Source organism: Dryobates pubescens, chromosome 14 (genome assembly GCF_014839835.1).
Source record: "Dryobates pubescens isolate bDryPub1 chromosome 14, bDryPub1.pri, whole genome shotgun sequence".
Lineage (NCBI taxonomy): Eukaryota > Metazoa > Chordata > Aves > Piciformes > Picidae > Dryobates > Dryobates pubescens.
In genome coordinates this window covers 11,474,152-11,493,924 of record NC_071625.1, presented here as the reverse complement: position 1 = coordinate 11,493,924, position 19,773 = coordinate 11,474,152, and the positions used below count along the sequence as shown (strand labels likewise).

Below are 19,773 nucleotides of genomic sequence, written 5' to 3'. Positions count from 1 at the left end.
AATGAAATATACAGATGTCATGTATGAGAGAAAAATGCTGTAGATAAAAAAAAATCTCCTGAGCTTCTACAGGAAATTTGAATTTTAGATATGTTTAATATGCAGATGATACCAGCTTATGGAGAGGATTACTTGTTTTACATAAGTGTCCAACCTATACTTTTGCTTTAACCAGGGTATTCTCTTTGGATTACCCATTTAGTGTTGACTGATCTGACAATTTGACCTGTGCACATACCTTATCTTAGAGGCATGTTGCTGCTTACCTGACATCTATCTCCTTCTGTTATTATATGCTTGCTGTGTTTCATTTGAAATGACACGTATGACTTTTTTTGCAGAGTTCTAGAGGCAAATGAGACATAAGCTCTGAGATTAATGTACTGTAGCACCCAATGAATAATATTCAAGTATTAGGTCATCTCTATTATTCTGAGCAAAGTACATAACATTCCTGTGTGAAAATGTAGATGTTTTTTACTGAGTAATATCTATTTGCTGTTGGCTTTTTACTTATTAGACATTTCAATTACTTTTGCATCCACTAAACCACAGGCCAATAGCATCCTGGTGTGCATCAAGAATAGTGTGGCCAGCAGGAGCAGGGAAGTCACTGTGCCCTTGTAGTCAGCACTGGTTAGGTCACACCTTGAGTACTGTGTCCAGCTCTGGGTCCCTCAATTTAAGAAGAATATTGAGACTCTTGAATATGTCCAGAGATGGGCAACAAGGCTGGGAAGAGGCCTCAAGCACAAGCCCTGTGAGGAGGGGCTGAGGGAGCTGGGATTGTTTAGCCTAGTGAAGAGGAGGCTCAAGGGAGACCTTATTGCTGTCTACAACTACCTGAAGGGTGATTGTGGCCAGGAGTGGGTTGGTCTCTTCTCTCAGGCAATCAGCACCAGAATGAGAGGATACAGTCTCAAGCTGTGCCAGGGGAGGTTTAGACTCGAGGTGAAGAGAAAGTTCTTCACAGAGAGAGTAGTTAGGCATTGGAATGTGCTGCCCAGGGAGGTGGTGGAGTCACTGTCCCTGGAGGTGGTCAAGAGGGGATTGGACATGGCACTTGGTGCCATGGTCTAGTAGTCATGAGGTGTTGGGTGACAGGTTGGACTTGATGATCTTTGATGATCTTTTCCAACCATATCGATTCTATGATTCTATTCTTTGAAATGAAAACTCTGTGTTTTTCATATATATATTTAAGTGTAGCAACCAAGTTAAAGAAATAAGCTGAACCTTTCTGAGTAAATGCAGTATAATGGTGTTGATAAAAGGCACACTTCTGAAAGCTAAATGTGTATTTCTTTTTTGCTGGATGAGTATTTATACTAACAATTCCCTCAAATCATTGAGTAACTAAATAGATGGCAGTTAGATCTGCTGTGTGTTGAAGGTTAAAGTTTTATTCAAATTATTGGCTTGCATTTTGGTTGGGTCAGTTTACTTTCCAATTAATTCCTAACAAGGAATTAATATATTTATTGTTCTATGAATAGGCTAATGAGAAAATTGTCCTAGTATTTATTTGTCAAAGAATTACACATATGTCCATTTGGGAAAGGTAAGCATTTTATTAATTTTTTTCATCATTAGAACAAAAATATATTCCAATGCATTTGCAAAATACACTGCAAATAATTCTTCATCTTTCTATACTCACATAAATTCTTTAGTCTTGTTTTAATGAAATTATTCATTATAATGCCAATGAGAAAATGAATAATGTGGGGTGGGTTAGATTTCCGCCCCCCCAGCATTAACCACTACAGTATGTTGCTGGGTGCACACATAAATGACTCGCTGCGTATATGGAGGTCTATATATTTACCTCTTTGTGTCATCGCTACTTTTCTCTGTTATTCAAATGTATGGTCATTATGCTGTGAGCAATATTATCTCATCATCTGGCTTTCATACCTGTCATGATTGTAATCAGTACCATACAGTGGCTACTGCAGTGCTTTTAACAATGGTTTCAGTAAGAGCATAAGGTAATGAATGGATATTTCTTGGAAAAAAGAGTCAGGATACTGTGGTGGGTTTGGTGTCATTTCTTTTTTATTTGTTGTTGTTGTGAGCTTTTATAAAATGTATTTTGTTTGTTTGCTCCCCCCCTCCCAAGATCACTTGAAAAAACAAGAGAACACCCATTAATTTAGTATCTGTTAAGAACACCAAATAGCCTTCAAAGAAGATATAGAACATTTTTTTTTTTTAATTCCACAGCAAGTGACTCTCATGGTAAATTACTACTACATTATATAGAATACACTATACACTATCTAGATGTAAATAAATAAATAAATAAATAAATAAAAAAAATGGGCAATATTGCAATTGCAATAATTTTTTCAGGGAATAATTTCCTGACCTTTCGAAATCTGGCCTTCTTATCAGTCTCTTTCCTTCCTTCTGGTGAGATTAAAAATACTGATAATGAGAGGACATAATTTATCAGCAAATTTCAGAAGATGATTGAAACTGGATTTCACAACAAGCAGCAGAAAATGTATTAAAGCAATATTAAACACCATTGGGGTTTGCAGTACTTGCATCAAGCAAAATTAAAAATGCTATCTTTCCATGCAGTAAAAAAAAAATCTGATTTTACATCTTTTTTTTTTTTAGTACCCAAAAGACCAACCTAGGAATTGAGCCTTCTGGAATCTGATAAGGATGTATTACAAAATCAAATCTCTCTGTGAATTTTGTTTGATACATAGATGTTTTACAGTGGATGTTTAGCAAAATAATGAACAGTTTTGTAGGTTGTTTGGGCGTGTGTGTATGCTAAAGTTTATCTTTCACATATAGCAGTAAATAAAAAAAAATAATGAATTATGCACTGAAAAAGAAAAAAAAAAAGGAAATAGTGTGTTTATTCTACGAATGGAATGGGAAAATGTAAATCATGAGCAATCTGGACTAACTTGCGTTAAACATACTCTGAGCAAGAGGTTGGACTGCCTGACCTCTGCAAGTCACTTCTGACCCTGTTTTTTTCTATGATCCTAAATTCAAAGTAATTAATAAAAACCAGAACTCAGCTGCAAACACAGGAAAATAATTTAATTATGATCATTACTAAAATAGATCATCCTAATTTGCTACACAGTTTGTCACACACAGCTAACAGGTTTCCAAATGTATATCTAGACTTCACTGGTAAGTATACACAGCTAAATTATTCCACTTGTTCTTTGAGTACTTCTGATAGGTAAATACTATCAGTTTTGTTGGTCTGTCATGAATCTTGATCAGGTTATTCTCCTAGAACAGAGGAAGTGTTATGATATGTGTATGCCAGATTAAAACAAGATGTAAAGCTGAGTGTCAGTAGAGCATATCAGCAGTGCTGAGTACACAAAAACTGTGGTTTCATCTAGTTATCTCAACTATAGTGGTTTTAATAAAACAAAACAAAACAAATCAGCCAAGGGAAAACAAAAACCAACCAACCAATCAAAGAAAACCCCCAACAACAAAACATCCTAGTAACAACCCTGTAATTCCCTGTGAGAGAGCTTTCTTTATGGATGTATGATTTTACAATGATGCTCTTAGGAGTTCCTTTCTGAGTTGAAAACAGAAATGTCTTCTCTTAGGCTATAATGCATAGTTTAGATAATCCTAAATTCCTTCACTGAAGTGAATCATGGTCCCCCTTTCTTTCATTGCATTACTACTAATCCACTAGACATTTTAACAGAAGTCTGTGTAAACTATATCATATAATAGATGTCTGAACATAAGCCAAATTTGGCTGGTGGTTTGTGCCTGGCTTTTTGAATAATTTCTAAAGTCCAGTTTCCACATCTTAATACCATCTCTACTAAGAACAGGTTTTTGTTTTTTTTTTTAAACCAGTGTAACCTTGCCTGATTCAGTGCTCATGAAAGCCACTAAAATGATGCAATTGTTTCCCTAAGTGATCATTTAAAAATCGTTTTCTCAAGTAATATAAAGTATATATAAAGTTGCCCTTTCCATATTGAAATGTTGTTTGGAAAAGTAACCTGTCACACTTTATTTTCCACAGAATTAACCACGCCTATGCTTTTTTGGTTTTTAGGTTAACAGGATTTCATCTTCCTCCACCTGTGACCAGTACAAAATCTGTATTTTCACTGCGCTTGACAAGTGACTTTGCAGTTAGTGCTCATGGGTTTAAAGTTTACTATGAAGGTAAGATTCTGAATACTTTTTGTTCTCTGATCTCTGTAAGTAACATAACAAAAAATGTGTTCAAAGTCACATTTATAACTTTACCTAAGTTAGAATGTTTGCATTCTATGCATTAGGATACAGAGACTTATATCTGAAGCCAAAATATTTTAAACTCTATCGTCTATACTCCCTCTACAGAAAAATGTTTTATGACTTTTACTTCAATAATTCCAAGTTCTTTAAATTCTGAAAACATAATCATAATCTTTCCAGTCCTTCTAACATGTGCTTATTCAAATTAGTGCCAAGGAGTGATTTGTTACTCTTGAATTTAATAGGTGGTTGAATTTATAGCTGGAAGTTTTATGGATGGATTCCTTCTCATACTTTTGCATAGGTGAAATGCTGATTCAGTTCTCTGCAGTAGTGAAAAGCTAGTTCCCTCTTGCAGTTTTCACACAGGCACTGATGTGAGTGGACACACGTATTCTGTAAATCCAGAAGTTCATAGTATTTAATTCATGTTCTAGGAAGGAACCTGCTTCTGGTTTCTATTGTGACTTTGTTTTCTGCTGTGCTGGCTTATGCATGCTTGGGTTGGGGGAACCATTTTATCTTTGGCTTCTGCTGCTGCTTCTGCATTTCGCTGCATTTTTCAGCAAAGAGGCTAATTGTGCATTGTATAATTTCCATTAAAATTCTCACCCCAGAATTGTGGGGGATTTTTTAATGCTACTTTCCCTCCCATCTGTGTGAGGGGAGGGGTGCTTGTGAAAGCAGGATGTGTTAACCCAGGACAACCACTAATGCTAATAGATAGTGTACTATGCATTTCACTTGTTACAGAGAATGATTAAAGCTAAAACAGAAGACCACCAATAGAATTCAGTTTGTACGTATGACTGACCTGTCACATAGTTCCTTTCTTGGCTGAAATAACAGCCTGATTAACAGAACTCAAACCTCTGAATTGCTGGCAGCCATGGGGAAAATGTATCTTCAACTACAGAAATCAGCATTTTAGAAGACAAAATATAAACCTGTAACCCTGAATTTGATATTCATCTTTTTATGAATGTGAAGCTTTATTTTGTGTAATCAGGAATATTGAAAGAAGGTATGCTTGACCCCATAGTTATCCTTCACTGGTGTCTCCTCATGGCTAGATCTACTTTTTTAACAGCTGCATCAAAGCAGCTTTGTTCAGTGAGAAAATGTTTCTTTCAATTCCTGTTTTTCTTACTTCCTATGAAAGTACATATCTTTTTTCAAGCTAGCAAAGAAATGAAAACTCATTTTGTTACATTCATTTCATGGATCATTCCTTGACATGAGGGAATAGATGTATTTCAATGATAATCATATCAGGGCAATCTCCATTTCAGTTCTTGTACTCTTTGTGAATGTATACAACCCTGCAATCAACATTTTCAGATCTTGTTCTACCTAGCATCCAATTTTCAAAAATTTTGATTGCCCAGTAGCTCTTTTTCAGCTTCCTGATTAAACATCTGCATACTTATTACCCCTAAATATCAGACCATATACTTAAGGGCTTCATTATGGATTTGTACCGTGAAACCTAAGGTAGATATGATTAGCAATCTATCATTGCCATAACACTAAACCTTAGACAGGGATAGCATGAGAGGGCTGGATAAGCAGTGGAGATGTAAGGACTTGATCCAGGTGTGATTTAAAAAAGAAGAAACATGCCCTTCATAATGATAATTTGAAATACCATCCTTTGAAATGTTTAGACCCAGGTTACAAAGAGGTGGTTATATTGGAGGCATTACTGTCCACCAGCTTTTAAAAAAAACCCTAAAGCCAACAAAATCCCAGCCCCCAAATACAAAATGTCCACCAACATCTGTTTCTTTGACCTCCCATCCTCCTTGACATATTTGCAGTTGAGCTGAAAGTTAACAAGGAAGTCGAGAGTACCTGACAGAATCTGTGGAACTACAAATCGACTGTCAACTTTCTCGATCATAGCATAGAGGAATAGATTAATTTTCTGGCCTCCTAAGATTAAAATGTACATGAAAAGTTATAAAATTATATCATCACTAGAACTTCTGTATGTGGCCATCATAGGTAACCCCTTGCAATTGCATCCAGTCGAACTTAGTGCACAACAGACCACTGAAACACCTATTCTGGCCTCCTGCCATCAACATCATAAGCCTCAGTCTGCATCCTCTGTCCTCAAGTCCTTCTCTCTTTCTCTTCTTCTTTCTCTCCTTCTCACTCTCTTTCCTCAATGTCAAATAGAGTATTTGGGTTAGCTTTGGTACTGCTGTGCATATACCTCATTATATTCAGTTTCTCTGTTATTTGGGAAAGAACATATCTGAGAAACAGGGAGATATACCTTGCAACATAGCACAATGCCCCTGGAGATAAAAGATTTCTGGAGAGAAAATGGAAATAAACTACTCAAAAATAACTTCACTTACAGTGGCCAAAAAAAAAAATAAATGAGATGCATTAAAAAGTAAGGAAGGATTTTAAGAACGAAACCCTTGAGCTACAATATTACAAGCAGCAATTTATCATTTCATCACTATCCAGTGACACAGCTATCTTGGCTTGAGTGAGGAATGGGAAAGTTAAAAGCCTGAAGATTCTATGCCTGGGTGTGTTTTCTTTAATTTTTTTGTTTGCTTGTTTATTTTTGATTAGTTTGTTCTGGTTTGGTTTGGTTTGGTTTTTGACTGGTTTCTGGCATCTTTTCTCTCTCTTGTTTTTTAGTAGCTTTCAGGGTCTGTGTAATGTGTATAGGTATTAATGTATGGAGAAAAAATGTTATGCTTAATCCCTTATTAGGTCATTTAGGCCAAGACACAATGTAGTTGTGTCCTTTTTATTTTATTTTGGATAAGATTATTTTGGATTCAGAATAGAAGCATTTAATGCATTTTTCCATTTGCTGTCCTGAGGTTCATAAGCAGCTTTATTCATTGAGAGCACAAGAGTGGAAATAGAGCTGCTGTAAAGGAAAGTAGCATCCTGGCCCATAAAAGCAAGGGGCTTCAGTGACCCTAGGCCAGGCTTCAGTGACCTAGGCTAGCTAACAGTGCTTGCTTTTGCTCTTGTTGGGTTATTTTACAATATATCAAACAGGTAGTTGGCACTGTTAAAATCATTGACTTTGACTTTGTTAACAAATTTACTGCTGGAAAGTCTATGACAATCTTTACTTAAGGTAAATATGACAGATATTTTTCTTGTGCTATCCTACTGATCATGGAGAAGTAAGAAAGAGTTAATATATAGATCACTCTGAATGTCCTGGAGATGAATTGAAGTTATTTACGACGGTGTCATGAAATAAAAATGTATCTGTTTTATACTGCTACACACCTTTTTTAAAAGATTGATTACAAACCTGAATTATTAGACTGCATAATAATGAAATGATCTTCATGTTTGCAATGGAGTAGTGCTATAGGAATTCAACAATTCTGCTGAAATGCTTTTGAGAGCAATGTTAAAAAATTTAAGACTAATCTCATCATTATGGATAATGGGAGGTGGGCAGGAAAGAAGGGAGCAGATGGTGTTTATTAAGAGAATAGAGTTTCCATCTAGTGACTTCTAGGGACCTATAATGCATTTCTTTCAACAATATTAAGAAAAATGGGTAGCTGAGCTACAGGATTATTGAAGCATGTAGATCAGAAATACTAGCAGGATTTAAATGCACCAAGATGTGATGCTAAAAATAATCTGGGCAGTTGTTATAGAGCAAGAAAATATGAACAAATAGGATAATCTATTTTTAGCTCTTTTTCATACTAGAATTCAAAAATGTGGCTACACATAACCTAAATCTTGAATTTAGATAAAATTAATGAAGTACTAGCTGTATGAAACTAATACTACTACTGTGACAGTTTTAGGTCTCTGTAAAAGGTCCACTCAAAAAGTGTTTGGCAGGTTTGAGTTGTAAAAGCCTGATTGAGTGAAGCAAGTGAGGAACTTAGTGCTGGCAGCTGGAGCAGGCCATGTGCTTAGAGCTGGGTGGATGTGGAGGGCAACTCTCTGAATCTTCTCTGAACCAGGTATGCATGTATCATTCATAAGCAGACTTCCAGCTGTTTTTTCCAGTGGGTCAAAGCTCCAGGAATAGGCATCAGTTATCAGGTAGTTGGAGGATCCATGCTGGGCAAGTGTGTGTGTGCTGTGTATTTGCTAGAAAGCATCAGACTGGACCAGCTAGTGCATAGGGGACCTGTGGGGTAGGTAAGAAGGTCTGGGATCTGGGCAGATGTTCCAGGCAGACAGACAGGTTGTGCTGGTGCTTGTGAAAACTTTGAATGTTTTTGTGCTAGTGAACTTGGACAGTTTCCTGTACATGTCTGCACTAATGACTTCCTGTGTCTGCAAGCTGAAGTGAAGACTTGGCTTCTGGTGGTTTTGTTTTGAGTGAGTCTTGTACATAGATATCGTTTAAGGCAGTGCCTTATCTGTGGCAGTCTATAGCCAGTTATGTGTATGTGTCTGAGTTTCTCAGGAAAATACTCTCAACTATGCAACTGGTTAAACCTGCAAATGGGAATACATCAGCAGCTTTCACTGGCCTTAGTCACACATCCACAAGTCTTGAGGCTGGGCTTCTGTAGCCAAGCAAGAGAAACTTCCAGCTTCCAGAGCCACTTATAAATAACATTGCCTCACATCCCTTTTGTGTCATATGGATTTATCAAGCAAAATTTGCCCTTGGAAAGTCTGTGCTGATTATTCCCAATTGCCTTTATCTTTTTGGTGCTGGAAAATGGATTATAAAAGTGTGCTTCTCAGGCTACTTAACAGGAACTGAGGAAAGGCTTGCTAAGTATATAGTGCCTGTGGTGGTCTGTCTAGTCAGGAAGGACTACCACTGATTTTCACAATTTTTCATCAGTTACAGACAGCAGCTTTTTTTCTATGTTGTCCATTGTTGTTTTCGCCACTCACCAGTATATCTGCATTTTTCCCAGTCGTTTTTTTGCTGCTAACATGCTTGTACAAACTCTTTTTATAAGCCATAACATCTCTCAGTAGTGCTAGTCCCCCTTGGACTTTGGACTTCTACATTTTGTCCCTAAGTACTTAAGCAACACTTTTATACTCTTTTCCTCTTGTCTATCCTTTTCTTCTATTTTTGTTTTTCTGTTAATACTTTGCATTTTAGTTCATTAAGAAGCTCCCTTGTTAGCCTCATGAGTCATTTGCCAAAGTTCTCTTTCCCTTAAAAGAGTTGGTTGTCTTAAAAAAGAAATAAAATCATCTGTCTCTCTGCCTCCCCTTTCTCCCCATAATTGCTTCCCAGGAGATTCTGCCTAACAATTCCCCAAATAAATCCAGATGTGAGGTCTTAAAGTTTAGCGTTCTAATTTTTCTACTTGCTTCTCAGCCTTCTTTATAATCTTGGGCTTGATTTCCTTCTGTTCTACTCTGTAGTTAGGTACCTATCCTCTGAGAAGACTATTTTTAAAGGCCCTTCTTTTGGGGTAAGAAAGTCTATTTGTGATTATGTTCTTCTTTGCCTTGATTAGGTGCTTTTATTTCTTCCCAGCAGTCCTACTTCATCTTCAGATGAAGTGCCATGATTAAGGAAGCCAAAACATAGCAGACAACTGTGCAGCTAGGCATTAGTTTGCTCATAGTTTATTTCCTAAGCAGAAGGACTGAGAAGGATATCACAGAATCACACAGAATCACCAAGGTTGGAAGAGACCTCAAAGATCATCAAGTCCAACCTGTCACCACAGACCCCATGACTAAACCATGGCACCAAGTGCCATGTCCAGTCAACACCATATCAGATCATATCCCCTTCACTCTTCCCTTCAGGATCCCATACCAACCTTTGCTGTGTTTAAGGTTTCCCTTAGCCACATTACTACCACTCACATGGGTGAATAGCATGAAGTAGCAGGTGTGGAGCTGAACAAACACCAGTTGTTCTTTGAAATGATGGATCTGGGCTCAAGGGAAAAAGTATGATATCTAAGATTACAGGTCTGGCTTACAGACAGAGGACTGTCCTGTGCAGGAGGGAGCATCTAACCAGTAGTACCTCTCCAAGGCTCAGTTTATATTTCTGTGTCACTTCATTAACAGTATTCAGAGTACAATTAAAGATTATTCCTACTCCCAAGGATTCACCAACTTATTTTAGTGATATATGTGTTGAAATCATCTAGATACACTTTTCTGCCTTGTTCATTCATTTGCAAAATAACATATTTGTAGGAAAAAACCTCATGCACAGGTGCTTGATTATAGACTTAGTGTTTTATTCTATCATAACTACCAGCTGGACTTCAGTTGTTGTCTGCTAGATGTGAAGTTTTCCTTGATGAATCTTAAATAATAAAGCTAATTGATTAGACAGCCACAGAATCATGCACGATTTTGTTCCAGGCAAAATAAATGGAAATACATTCATCTGTTTTAACATGTGCAAAAAAAAGTCATTATCTGAAAATTATCATTTCTTCTGCCTTAAGAAATATATAACTATTGGAAGAAAAAAAGTATCTCTTCCTTAGTTTGGACAAAATCCACTTACTATTTCAATGTTCTGTTTAATTTTTGTCTTACAGAATAATGTTATTAAATAAGCCATATTTGTCAACCTGTTGTACTGTAATTTATCATTTTGAGATGTGTCTCACATTGAAGTTTAATTAAGACAGTGATTAATTTGAGATCTTAATTATATGTCAGCCTTACTTCAGTACTTTTCTTATACTTCCAATGTCATTTTTCATGAAAAAAAATTAATATACACTGCAAATTTTGAAAGAAATTCCCCGAGAGGTTCTGAGGTTTTCTTTGTGACAATGTGGACTGTCATATTATTAAGACAAGTGCAATACCCTGACAAAAGCAAATCTTAAGGCAATTTAATTTAAGATTGACATTTTGATCCCTTGTCTAGACAAGCAGTGATAACTGTAATCCAATATAGGTGAAAAACAGTATTGAGGAGGAACTAATACACTGGTCATTAAAACACCAAATTAAATGCAGCTCTGTGTTTATAAGCAGTTGCTTCCTTCATTCTTTTCCTGGGTTACAGCTCAATTAAATTTTTATGCAGTAATACACATTGGCAGAATGATATATCCATAAGGTTCGTAACAATGGAGCTACTACTACGTGACACTTATACCCCTTGAACTACATGGCTGAGTTGTTCAACCTGCATTTGATATTTGATGGAATTTTGGCTTTGTTTTGTGGTAGCTTTGATAGAACTTCTGTATCAATATTATCAGAACAGGTTCATTATGCTCAGCATGCAGTCCTTTAGTCAATGCAATGAAAATGTGCAAAATATACTTTATTTATTTATTTATTTTTGCAATTTATAAACCACACAGAAACTCCTCAGATGCCCATGAACAGATACAGGGGGACTGTCCACCTTCTCCTCCACTCCCTCCCTCCCCTCCCCTTTTGACAGTAGTCAAAACAGATACCCTGGCTGTAGACCTCACAGTTATGTTTTCATTTTAGTAGAAAATTTGTCTAAAGACTTCAGTATTTATCTTTGCTGTCAGAGTGGTCCTCAGAAAACCAATTGAAAAATCCCTTTGTCTGCATGTGCTCCACTCTGAGACTTAAAAGCTTATGTAATTGTTTAGTTTGTTTTTTTCATTGCGTGACATTCAGGGGAAGTTGAGGCTCGAGGTGAGGAGAAAGTTCTTCACTGAGAAAGTTCTTCACTGTTGTTAGCCATTGGAATGGGCTGCCTAGGGAGGTGGTGGAGTCACCATCCCTGGAGGTGTTCCAGAGGGGATTGGATGTGGCACTTGGTGCCATGGTTTAGTCATGAGGTCTGTGGTGACAGGGTGGACTTGATGATCTTTGAGGTCTCTTCCAGCCTTGGTGATTCTGTGGTTCTGTGACATGATCTTAGGCACAGAAATGTACATATAGAGGCTATGTGGCATTTCAGCCAGTGAGAATATTGCATTATGGTAATTTCTGGTTATTAAAGCATCTTCTAAATTTGATGCAATTGCCATCAAGTGCAAGCAAAACTTGTCATTGATACTGACAGTGACATTCATTTTCTTTTTTTTTTGGTAAATGTAATTATGCCATTTTGTCATCTGGTGAAATGAAATTTAGTGAATTGTATTTCAGATATTTAAAAATGTCATCAAATTGCATGTCACTTTTCAAAGATGTGCAAAACATATTTCCTACTCCTGAAAGGTTTGCAAGTTAAATGTGTTACAGACCATACACAAGACAAAGGGCCAAGAGAGTCTATTTCTACTTCAAGTTTGTAAACCTTGATTAAGTGCCTAAATTACATTGCTGCTACAAAATACCTTCTTGAACGCTCATTTCTCCTGGAGCAGAATTAGCATTAGCAATTAAATTAATTAAATTTCCATTAACTAAAGCTGCATAAACTCAATACAGAAAACTATTTGCATATTTTCTGCTAATTTTAATGGCCAACTACCAATTCTGAAAAACATAAGGTAGTTAAGTGGTTATTACTATCAATAAAAGACTTGTGCCTTGCTCTGTGTGAACATCATTTTTTCTAGTAAGTGTTCATCTACTTTAACAAATCATTAAAAGCTTATTAGCAGAACTTCCCTGTTTGGTAAACAGTATTTTTAACAGAAAAAAGTGGGGGGAAGGGTGGGAAATCTAGTATATAGTCTAAAGTAAACCTCAAATTGAATATTGCTTTATTGTGTTTGTTTGCTTACTTTATTTGTTTATTTAAGAATGGTCAACCATTCTGTGACTTACCAGATGGCAAACTTATGTTGTCATTGCTATATTTCAAGCAAGAAAATCTCTGAAACTCATAGTACTGTCACTCTAAAATCTGCTGTAATATTAGAGAGATGTAAATTGTGAAAGCATGACTTCACCGTCTGAATCAGGAAAGTAAAGAGGTTCTCAGAGAGATTGAAAGATGACAAAAGGATATAATATCTAGTCTTATCAAAGAGTCTTGACTAGTGAGAGAGTTGTCATTGAACTGAAACTCCAAAAAAGATAATTGGATTACTCTGATCTTGAAAGAGTGCTCTATAGATAATTAGAATGGAAGAAGTCTGCAGATTGTAGGGGGAAAAAATAATTAAAAAGAACTCTCCAATTGATTTGTTTAAATTTTAAAATAGAAGAGAGGAATTTAAGTCTTAGATGATTAACTCATCTTCCAAATGAGACTCAGAGTCATCTATGGAAATGTAAAACTGATTTCTCATATAGAAGAACCAGATGCAATAGCTGAATAGGGGAATTCCTTGGACTGATTAGAAAACACCTGTGGAAAAAAGACTAAAATTTGAACTGGCACTCTGCTTTCAAATTTAGCTAAATTCAAACCAGGCACTTATTCAAAGTCCAGACTATGGGAACTTATTAGCTTGGTACCAGATACTCTGTAGTGGATATCTCACAACCTAGGTGTTGAAGCTGTTTGCATGTATGGACAATTAGATATTTATGTCATTAGGGATTTCAATATACTCTTTTCCATGTAATTATTCAAAGAAGCTATGAGGTTTACTTCCCTTTCTCAGCAAACTTTTACCACTTGGGTATTATTTTACATATCTTTTTTTTTCTTCTTTTCTTTCAACTTCAGTTTAAAATGCAGAGTATTTTGACATTCACAAATCTGGTGTAAAGAATATGAATTTTTAGAGCAAGGTGGGTTTTGAGTCTATGCTAATTGGTTACAGTTCTTTCCTGCATGGTGCTCTGTAAAAGGTTGGGTCTGGGCTGGCTGCTAGACAAATGATGGATGCCAGTTGTGGAAAAAATACTAAATGCTACCATAACATATTAAGTTGTTTTAATTTATTTTCCCCTTTAAAGTGTTTTAACTCTGCTATAAATGTAGCATTTAAATATTTTTCATAAGCAGCATAACACACATGAATTGACTGTATTCAGATATATTTTAACATTTATTTTTCCAAAGTAGATGTTTACTACATTCATTAAATTCTCTGTGAATTCTAATAACCCTCCATGTGTTGTCTTTATAATAGATGAATTTTAGTCTAATTTTTCCCTGCCTGGAATTTAGTGAATAAATGTAATAAGTAGAAGCTGGAGGTGCTGGAACATGTCCAGAGAAGGGCCATGAGGATGATCAGAGGGCTGGAGCTGCTGTCCTATGAGGACAGACTGAGGAAGTTGGGGCTATTCAGTCTGGAGTCAAGAGAAGGCTCTGCGAAGACCTTCTTGTGGCCTTCCAGTATCTGAAGGGGGCTACAAGAAAGCTGGGGAGGGACTTGGTGTGTCAGGTAATCATAGAACTAGGGGGAATGGAACATAACTAGAAATGGATAGATTCAGATTGGAAGCTAGGAAAAAGTTTTTCACCATGAGGGTGGTGAAATACTGGCACAGGTTGCTCAGGGAGGTGGTGGAAGTCTCATCCCTGGAGGATTTTAAGGCCAGGCTGAATGTGGCTCTGGGCAACCATCTAGTGTGAGGAGTCCCTGCCCATGGAGGAGGGGTTGGAACTGGATGATCCTTGAGGTCCCATCCAACCCTAACAATTCTATTATTCTATGAAATGATAAAAATGAAAAAAATGCAACAGACATTAAAACCTTCATGGGGAACTCACTACTGTGGCTAAAAAAAGGGCAATACTAGAAAAATGAGGGGCTCTGTATCTACACAGAACCTCCCATCCCAAGTCTGTATAGACCAGGTGGGACCCAAGACACTTTTGGAATTTAATTTTGGAAACAGTGATACTTTTTAAATAACCTCTACACTGTCTGTAACTGCCAGCTTGGCTGCCATAGACAATCTAGAGGATTCTAGGTCACTTCTCTGCTGTGAACTGTTGAACAGAAGCTTTGAATTAGAAATGCTTCTTGTCATCATTTCTGCTGCCTGCAACATAATAACAGCAGCCAAGCTGGTAAGACACTACATAAATTGTGAAGGAGGAACTGTGCAGGTCCTTCCAGTTTTCAAGAGTCTCAGGCCTTTGGCTTTAGGGCAGACTGGTATTTTTATTTTCTATCATATGTTTGTATGGATGGCAGAGGAGCTGTTATAACTGGGAACACTTACTCAAGCTGACAAATTCTGATAGAAATGGATTTCTAAAAGGGGTTGAATAATGAGCTATGAGTAGTCTATAAAATCTGCCCCATTTAACTTCTTTAACTAAAGTGAGGAGAACACTATTGATGTGCAAGGTTTATGACAACCTCTTGTTCATATTACTTTTGCCCTAACCTCTGTTTCAATGAAAAGCAGGCTTTCAGCTGATATGTCCTTCCTATCATTTCCACTAGCACAGTGTGGTTGAGATTGTGTGAAGAACTTGAGGTGGTAATTGAGATGCATCATATAAAGCTTTCTAATATAGTAGCAAGGTAGAAATGTAAATATAGCCTGTGTGCACAGCAATCTCCTTTTCAGTCTTAGTGGTTCATTTAGAATATACTTGGCTGGAATAAGCTCTTTTTAAAGGTGAGTAGGAAGGAATTCTACTTATATTCATCAGTTATGGTGACAGAACAGCATTAGTACAATAAACTTAAAGCAAGCTGTGGAAGTGATATTTTAGCAGAAAAACAGGAGGACACAGTCTCAAGCTGTGGAGGGGGAAGTTTAGGCTTGATCTTAGAAAGAAGTTCTTCACAGAAAGAGAGATTGCCCATTGGAATGGGTTGCCCAGGGAGGTGGTAGGGTCGATGTCCCTGGAAGTGTTTAAGAAAAGCCTAGATGAGGCACTTGATGTCATGGCCTAGTTGATTAGTTATGGTTGGACTTGATTATCTTGGAAGTGTCTTTCAACCTGGTTGATTCTGTGAAACAAAAGAAGATGTAATGAAAAGTAAATAAACATATGCTGCATGCAGTCTATTTTCTGTTTGTCCTGCTTCTGAATTGCAGGGGTTTTATGTTTTATCTGGAACCATCAGTTCTGCCTGTAGGTTCTAGCATGGCTGCCTACAAAGTGCAGCTGAAGGCAGGAGAAAAATCTACCCTGTGATTTGGAGTCACTGACACAAGTTAGGATGACCAAATGGTACCTTTTGTTTGAACAGAAAAGTACATCAGAATATTCAGCAATCAACATCATGGTAAAAAATCTTTTCTTTTACACCTCAAATTATGAGTCTTATCACAGAATACCAAAAGCAAGAAAATACCCCTAATGCAAGTTGGCAGCTTCCCAGTGCTTCAGAGGCCTGCAAGTCTTAAAGTAACTTCTTGCCCTTGGTTGGTTTGTACAGCTCACAATTACTTTAATGTGAATTTTATGGGTGAATTGAAGACATAATTATAGCTTAATGATCCTGACACTTGCACTGTTTATAACTTCTGCTGCACAGAAATAACATCAATAATATAGTAAGTTAAATGCATGTTAATAGTAATAAATTACATAAAAAGACAACAACTTTTGGTATGTAAATCAGCTTGTTACAGGAAAGGAGACTAAAAAAATATCTAGGTCATATCTATTGCATTTAGTACCTTTTCACGAATGCTCTCAGTACCAGTTTTATTATTGTATTTTAATTATTTTGTTACTTTACTATTTTTCCATAGTGAAGAAATAATTTCTTTTTCATGTTTAGGTCAAAAATTCAGTGCTTGTGCACTGAAACGGAAAGTTCCATTCCAACTTTATTAAAAGGAAGTGTCTTTATTTTGGCCTCTGAAGTCCCTACTCATGTCATGTTTCTGCATATCTTGTAGTGTTTATAAATTCATTAAGCATATTCTTATTTCTAGATGTCCAGCATTCACCTCTTTGTCAAATCTTACAGAGGTCAGGATGAATTTTGATGCATGGCAAAGTAATAAAATCAAGTTCTGACAGGCATATCTGATGAAGACTGAGACTGTATAATTATATAGGATACGGTACAGCCACTTTCAATTTAACGCAGATTAAATAGAAAATCCTATCTAGTATTCTCATAGATGGAATCATTTAAAGAGGAAGACTTCTAATCTCTGTGTGTATCTAGAGCAGTTTCCTCGATTTCATGTTTGAACAATTAAGTCCTGCATTATATGCAGAAAAAAAGAATGTGTGAATCAGAAGTTTTACTCATGGAAATAAAGGACAAACTAACATGGGCAAGACCTACTTTCTTATATTCTCTTAGGTAAATGATATTAAGGATGATCATTCAGATCTCTTCCAACCTTGGTGAGTCTGTGATTCTGTGTGATTCTGTGATTATTATTACAGAATTGACTATGGTTTAACTTTAATCACAGTTGTTTAGAATATTGGTGTTTAAAGATGAGCTAATTACTTCTGTTTTACTGTAGGGGAACTTGGTTTATATGCTGTCAGAATCACAGAAAGTTAGGGCCTGGAAGGGACCTCAAAAGATCATCCAGACCAACCCCCCAACCAGAGCAGGATCACCTATACCAGGTCACTCAGGAATACATCCCGGCAGGTTTTGAATATCTCCAGAGAGGGAGACTCCACAACCGCCCTGGGCAGCCTGTTCCAGTGTTCCATCACCTTCTCAGGGAAAAAAAATTTCCTCCTGTTACCATGTAACTTCCTATGCCTCAACTTCCACTCATTGCTCCTTGTCCTGTCATTGGGCATCTCTGAGAAGAGCCTGACTCCATCCTCTCAGCACTCACTCTTTACATATTTATAAACATTTATGTAGTAACCCCTTAGTCTCCTCCAAGCTGAAGAGGCCCAGCTCCCTCAGACTCTCCTGTCCTGGAAAGTGGTTTTTTGCTACCTAATGCTGTATTTTGTTTGTGATTTTTTGTTTGCTTTTGCACAAAGGCAATGTTTAAGCACTTGATCTTGCAAAATGATTGTGACTGATACATATGACCTACTTCTGTGGAGCTGGAGTATTTTTTCAGCTGTTGTGCTGTGTCTATCTCTGGCAGCACTGCTATCAGCTTTATTAATCATGACCTGGGAAACAGCTTTAAGAGGAGCTGTTATGGCATGTTCACCTCTGACTAGGATAAAAGTATTGTATCTGCTCACATGTCTAACAGGTTCTTTGGGACTAGTAATGTTCCTCAGGTGCCTTTTTTGTCATTTCTGTATCTCAGGTCATGAGACTGGGAAGTAAAAGGGAACCAACATTTCCTCAGTGGAAGAAATAAAAGTTATCAGCAGAGATTTCATCTGAGATTTTCTGAAGGTTTAAACTAGGGCTCAATTTGAGTGATCAGTGGAGATAGTAATCATTATAAATAGTTCAAACTTCTCCAGCAAATGGTATGTACTGTGTGTCAGCCTATATTTCATCGTGGTTTTTCCAAATCTATTGCATTCTTTTGTGTTTCTTCTCACTCTTACGCTTTCTGAGACTTCAAAGGCTGTGTAGTATGATACTTGGAGAGAAAAAAAACAAAACCACAAAAACCCAACAGCTCTGTTAATTTTAAATCAGTTGCTGTTTGTGGAACTGGTCATGTGAAAACTTGTTGATTAGCAGCCCTGGTATTTTTATTTCTTAGTCTGAAGGAAGCTGGTTCTGAAAGCATTCTGGCTACTCTGAGGCTTTTGAAGTTCTGAACTTACATGTGACGGGATATGAAATTAAAGACACTTCAGTTTTATAGTTTTCATTAGTACAATTATTTTTGTAATGCTGCTGGGTTTTTTGTTTGTTTGTTTCTTAATAGAGGACATCAATATTAATGTTAATATAATTTAGCAAATTAAAAGTCAGGAAAGTGACTGGAAGTTGGTTAGCTGTTGAATAAAGAGTTGCAAAGCAGTCGCATATTTTAATTCACATTTTAAAACCCCACAAATACCAAGTCAGAAAATGTTATAGTGATGTTGAAATTTAAATAGCCTGATTGGATACTACTGAAACCAATAAATCTCTAATAGCATAAGCATATCTATATGATAAAGCATCTGGGACTCGTGTCAGCTAACTATAGGCATCCACAGTGCATGTATCTATTATGTGACATAGACACTGTAAGATTCCTTTTTTAATCATAGGGGGAAAATGAATTCTTTAAGAGTGCAATTTATCTGCTCTCTGTTAGCCATTTACATTATGAAGGCAAAGTCCTACCCTACTGTCTTTCATCATCCCTTCCAACATTCTCAGTGCCACACAGATTTTATGTTCTATCCAAATGTTGTCAGTACACATAAAACATATGTGTCTCTTCCTTCCATATGGAGTAATTTAAAAAAAAATAAAAATCAATTATTCTGGAAATCCATTCCAAATGTTTGCAATAGGGGCCTGCCTTCTGCTTATGCTATTAGCAGTGATTCCCAGAGTCTCCTGCAGAGTCCTCTCTCAGAGAAAGTCTTTTCTCTATCCGCATCACATTTTCCTTTTGTAACTGCACCTCAGTTTTGTGAGAATAGTTCCAGGATTTTTAATTAACAAAGATCCTGATTTGAGCAAATGGAAAGGCATTTATGCACCAGTGACTGAATCAGTTCAGCTTTGTGTATACTAGTAAATCAAATAGGTCTACAGAATGGGTGTAGACTCTAGTAGGCAATCACCTCTACCATTTAATTGTCAGAATATTTATCACCTGGCATATTTTTGTTGGTATAAATTAATGCCTTGACACAATTCCAAGGCAGGATGTGGGGGT

At 36.7% G+C, this 19,773-nt stretch overlaps 1 protein-coding gene across 1 annotated transcript in view; it reads left to right on the top strand.

Annotated features, from left to right (window-relative positions):
- CSMD3 (CUB and Sushi multiple domains 3) overlaps positions 1-19,773 on the top strand; it is a 386,198-nt gene that overhangs the window by 71,574 nt on the left and 294,851 nt on the right. Inside the window, exon 3 of the mRNA XM_009905784.2 lies at positions 4,073-4,185. Coding sequence (XP_009904086.2) covers positions 4,073-4,185 — 113 coding nt within the window. The remainder of the gene's footprint in view (positions 1-4,072; positions 4,186-19,773) is intronic.